General features: G+C 43.2%; 1 protein-coding gene across 2 annotated transcripts in view; it reads right to left on the minus strand.

Annotated features, from left to right (window-relative positions):
• Nucleotides 1–6,000, minus strand: part of ccdc149a (coiled-coil domain containing 149a) — a 26,980-nt gene extending 20,980 nt beyond the window's left edge. For both annotated transcript variants that reach the window (XR_009709377.1, XM_061252152.1), the window contains exons 1-2: nucleotides 5,815–6,000; nucleotides 1,478–1,639 (exon numbers count right to left, since the gene is read on the minus strand). Coding sequence is in view for 1 of the 2 variants with exons in the window: in XM_061252152.1 (XP_061108136.1) it covers nucleotides 1,478–1,639; nucleotides 5,815–5,865 (213 nt within the window). In the remaining variant the exon portion in view is untranslated. The remainder of the gene's footprint in view (nucleotides 1–1,477; nucleotides 1,640–5,814) is intronic.

A 6,000-nucleotide genomic window follows, 5' to 3' on the forward strand; every position in this document is an offset into this window, starting at 1 on the left:
GATGAGGAATGCAAAAGAAACACACACACCATTCATCTCAAGGAATACATCCATTCATTTGTCTTAGTAACTTACCATCTAAAGATGAAAACCAACAACTAGCATAAGCATCACCTAAACACCACCATCTTTTAGATGTTTTAGTGGTTTATTTTGTGTGTTTGGGTCAGCATTTACAATTGGACTCTTTCTGATAAACTTGTTCATAAGACACTGTTCAAATACATGCAATCTATCCATTCACCAGTTTAAAATGAATGTTCAGTGTCCAGACCCTTCCATTTCTTACATATTTTTTAGTTACCAAAAAGGGCTCATTTGGTTTCCCGTACAGTGATCTAGCCCAGGGTCCACACTTAGATCCTCAGGGCAGCATGTGACTGGACATACTGGAACATCGGCCAAGTAGGAACAGATCCAGTCCGCAGAGAACTCCCTGCCTCCTGGTGCAAGAGCGCCCTCTCTGGTCAGTCAAGGACCAGCATTCTGCCTGTGGCACTTGCACAAGTTGTGCATTCATCCATGGCAGAGGGTACAGACTGGGGACGGCAGACTACAGAGGAGCAGCAAGTGACCGCAGGCATTTGGGAGGGCACACACAGTGCTCTACCGAATTGCGGACAAATATGATTTGTTCCAAAACAGGAGAGAAAGAAGAATAATTGTGGATAAAAAAAATGTTTTTTATCTCTCAAAAGAGACAATTACATTACATTTCAAGTTAACAGATGGCAAGCCAAATGTCCAGTCAAAATAAACATTTCCTATACTATGGGTGGTGTATAGTGCAATGTACAGATAATAGTCCCTATTTTGTGCTCTACAGTGTAGTCTATGAATAATAACCCGCATTGAACTGGCGGTCTAAAGTGTAATGTATGGATAATAGTACCAACACTATGGGTGCTCCATAGTGTAATGTACATATACTATCCCCTACCCTATGGGTGCTCCATAGTGTGATGTATGTCTAACAGCCAGAGTGTAATGTATGTATAATATCCCCTACCCTACGGGTGCTCCATAGTGTAATGTATGTATAATATCCCCTACCCTACGGGTGCTCCATAGTGTAATGTATGTATAATCTCCCCTACCCTATGGGTGCTCCATAGTGTGATGTATGTATAATATCCCCTACCCTATGGGTGCTCCATAGTGTGATGTATGTATAATATCCCCTACCCTATGGGTGCTCCATAGTGTGATGTATGTATAATATCCCCTACCCTATGGGTGCTCCATAGTGTGATGTATGTCTAACAGCCAGAGTGTAATGTATGTATAATATCCCCTACCCTACGGGTGCTCCATAGTGTGATGTATGTATAATATCCCCTACCCTATGGGTGCTCCAGAGTGTAATGTATGTATAATATCCCCTACCCTACGGGTGCTCCACAGTGTGATGTATGTATAATATCCCCTACCCTACGGGTGCTCCACAGTGTGATGTATGAGTGTGATGCTGTCTTACAATGAGCTCCCTGTACTTCTTCTTCAGACCCTGGTGCCGCTCCCTCAGCTGGTTGGCCATCAGCTTGTACTGGTCTCGCTCCTGCTGGCAGCAGTCTAGCTCCTTGGACAGGATGAGCAGGGCCTCCTTCTTGCTCTCCAGTTTGCGCTTGCAGACCAGGAACTGAGGAGAGAGAGAGAGAGAGAGAGAGAGGAAGGGGAAAAACTGGAGCCTGACTGAGAGAAAAACAACAGGACGCAGAGCAGGGGAGACAGGCCGGCGATAGTGCAGCATTGTTTCCCTGGTGGCTGGGCTCCATTTTATCTTCTAGGGCTCACCGAGGCCCAGCTCAGCCTGCCTGGCTTTCTCAAGCTTTTCTCCACAGCTCACGTCAACCTTTGTTTTTCCACTGCCATTGTGAAGCGAAGACCTTTCTCTTTGTGACAGTGAGCAGGGAATACATTTACTCTGAACACGGCAAAGCAAAGAGAGGCACTGCTGCCCCGACACAGAAACGCCGGGGAAGCACAAATGCGTTTGACAGTTCCGGAGCAAAAAAAAAAAACCTACATTTGCATTGGGCAAACACTCTTACCGAGGGTGCCGTACACAGATAACCTTTTACATACAATCCAATTACACAGAAGGACATTGACTGAAGCAATTTTAGGTTAAGTATGTTGCTCGAAAGGTACAAGTGGAAGTGGCCCAGCTGGAAAGTGGACCATTTAAATAAACAGTGGACCATTGTTTTGACTTTTGTGCTTTGGGTGCTCAAATGCTTTTTGACACAAGGACCAAGCACGCAAAGGGGAAAATGGCAGTAAAATATTTGAATTATAACTCATTCTGCACAGTGCACCTGGACTGATGGGTCACTTCCATTATTTGTTTGGATTTTGCTTTCTTTTACATTTTTTAAATTGCTGAACGAATTGCAAGTTACCCTCGAGAATTCCCCAAGCTCCTACTGAGTAAACACAAAAAAAACAAAAAAAAAAACAGTTAAGAAATGCAATTTCTACGCAGATATCGACTACACACGATCAAAGATTTCAGGGCATTGCAGAGGCTGGAGAGTTCTTTAATAATATTCAGGGTGGAACTCACATTGGTTATTAAATATCACTGCATGATATTCAGTACAATAGAGCCGGTGGTGTATTCTAGAAGAGAGGAGTGGAGACCATCCCACATTTGCATTTACAACACTCATGTGGAAACTGGCTCACACATAAATCTTATGTGTTAACTGTGAATTAACAGGCCGGTGCAGTGAACCTAATTTGGAAAAGAAAATTATATTTCCCTTAATTCAGAAAAGAAAAAAACAAGAATGTGTATTCAATGTTTGAATAAAAGAGAACATTTGGAAAAATGATAACACGGGCATATCATATACTGATTGTAGGAATATACAACACAAGTTTACTTTGGATACGGTAGGTAGTGTAAAGCTTTATGCTGCGGTGTTCTGTGAGGGTGTGGAAAAATACTAATAAACCGAACAAATGGATTAAGCGAAGCAGGCAGGGTCCAGAGTTGGAAAGAAGCTGAACTTGCCTGTAGTAACCGCAGAACAGCAAATCCCAGAGACACTGTGTGGTACACGGCAGACCAGAGACACTGTGTGGTACACGGCAGACCAGAGACACTGTGTGGTACACGGCAGACCAGAGAGCCTGTGTGGTACACGGCAGACCAGAGAGCCTGTGTGGTACACGGCAGACCAGAGAGCCTGTGTGGTACACGGCAGACCAGAGACACTGTGTGGTACACGGCAGACCAGAGAGCCTGTGTGGTACACGGCAGACCAGAGAGCCTGTGTGGTACACGGCAGACCAGAGAGCCTGTGTGGTACACGGCAGACCAGAGACACTGTGTGGTACACGGCAGACCAGAGAGCCTGTGTGGTACACGGCAGACCAGAGACACTGTGTGGTACACGGCAGACCAGAGACACTGTGTGGTACACGGCAGACCAGAGACACTGTGTGGTACACGGCAGACCAGAGCCTCTCCTCTATCCTCTACAGGAGAACACTGATGCGAATGCCGAGCACGTTCCACACTCCTTTTACTGCACCAAGACGCTCCGTGGAGGAATTCTGACCATCGTTCCTCCCTGCAGCAATAAGATGCTTAATGACTGCATGTGAATGGAAGCGGGGGGGGGGGGCCTGTGTGACAGTACGGTGCATATGTTCGGGTTCTGACGGTGGTGTTTTTGTTCTTTTATGTATACCGGGTTTAAGGTTTGCTTGCCTGTTGGCTGGTTAATTGTGCTTTCGGGAAACAGGCCATTTGTAGTGTTCCCATTGCCCTGTGAAGCTCACCTCAGGGACTAATAAATCCTTATTCCGTACCTTTGCCATTACGACTACTCAGTTGAAACGCACTGGTAGGTGGTGACCAAGCAGATGAAGAAGATGGGTCACGGACAGCCCTGCAAACCTCTATGCTTATCCAAATCTGCAAACTAAGACTGCACATTGGGTAAATAACCAGATTGTCTTTCACTGCATTTTGTCAACACCCTACGACAGCTTAAAAAAAAAAGAAGTTCAGTGTGCATGTTGTTCCTGTCAAGTAATACATACCATCAGAGTAACCCTGCTATGGTGGGTTTTAGAGACAGAACAGTGTGTTCATAACTGCACCCAATTCAACCTTGCGACTGATATTGGATATTGAACCACTAGCCTCGTGATAAAGAAAAGCCCCTCCCTCTTCACCGGAAACTAGTCAAACACACTGTTCTACACATGTGGAAAAACAAACACAAAACCTGTTTAAAGGTAGGAGATAAGACTGGAGCTTTGTTCTTGAGGATGGAAAAGCCTTACAAGCATATTGTTAAGACACAGAAAGGAGTGTTGCGCGAATCCAGACTGATAACTATATCATCTCTGCCAAAAGGTGGCACAAAAATGTTCTCAAAGAGGCCTGTATTGCTTTAATTTTGTCAAAGTTTATTCCATAAAAAAAAAAAACTGCAAAGTTTCAAAGTCCGTTTCCAGATACGGATTCACTATGATTATCAGCTAAATTTGTACATATTTAGTTCTAATGCTTAATTAGATCATTAGAACATGGAAGAAGAGATTGCAGGTTGTAACCTGCAATCAAGCAATTTTCTGCTTCTAATCAGACATGTGGACTAAAACTGAGAGAATTTCATCTTTTTCTGACATCTGTTTCATACGTGAATCCCATACCAATGAGTTAAATCCAGGACATCTGCCTTTTGTGGTACATTACAAAATACACTTTTTAAATCTCCAATTCAGTCTGCTGGCCTACATGTAGAGGTAGAATCAAATACAGCCATGTGGAGAAACAGAGGTGATAATATTATTCATACATTTTGGAATCAGCGCATAAAGTAAACAAAACAGCAATTTTACATACTCCTTGGTTTGGAAATATTTAATTGCGTCATATTATAAAAGATTCATTCAAAAGTCTATGCAAGTAATTTCATGATGCTGTATGTTTTCTTTTCCCGGACTTCCAAGTCACTTCCCAGTGTTTCCCAGTGTTTCCAGTGGCTCAACTATCAGCCCAGTGCATCACACACCTTTGATCCTAGGAATCTTTCATGATTAAAGATACTGATTCATACATAGTATGTGATTATTGTTGTTTCAGCTCTCCATCTCCCAAAAAACAAAAACAAACAGCACATAAATAGTGTTCACACTGGAGTTCAGTTCATATTGGAATATGTTCACATTGGACCATCGAATCACAGTGGAGTTTATACTGTAATAGCAGAATATACATCTACTTCATATTATTACGTTTTCGGCAATTCAGCACGGTAACCCATCAGTGTAAAATGCAAAGCACAAAAACAGCTTTGCAAATTCATTCAAATTAAAGGTTAGAAGTATTGTTGCACTTGTATTGCAAGCCCATGTAAAATACTTTTGGTTTGTGGTGAAATGCAATTTCAACTTCCTTGCCGTGTATGTGGAGGGCATACGATGCAGACAGCACCATCTTTCGTGTGGGTGTAAATCTTTATTACAAGATACGGGTACTGTAGGATACACATATGGCATGACGACGACAGACAGGGCCACCAAAATGGACAGGCACCAGCAGGCTATTTACGACTCTATGGTCAGAAAGCTAACATACAACTTTTCAACTGCACAGGGCATAATGATTTTCACTTGCTGTACGCTCGTAGTGTTTACGTTGGTTTGGTTACTGCAGGGGCGCATCGTTACGCTGAGGGGTTTCGTTAGCAGATGGCAAAATCACTAGGACTGCATTTGATCTGGGACAGCAATTTCCTCCAACGAAACTGGATCATTTTCGACTGTCAAAAGAGGCTGTATCGCACTCACCTCGCTCACCAAACCTTGCCAGTCATTTTCGTTCCTTCTGGAAGAATTCATTTCTGCTGGCTTTCTCAAAAATTAAAATGTTACGTTTGCAAGTATCAAACACGGATGCTGGCGAAAGCAACTGTACAGAATAATAAGCAGGCAGGTTATCCGGGATTTTCCTCCTCTTCGTACGCCACTTCACTT

The sequence above is a fragment of the Conger conger genome, chromosome 8 (assembly GCF_963514075.1).
Source record: "Conger conger chromosome 8, fConCon1.1, whole genome shotgun sequence".
NCBI lineage: Eukaryota > Metazoa > Chordata > Actinopteri > Anguilliformes > Congridae > Conger > Conger conger.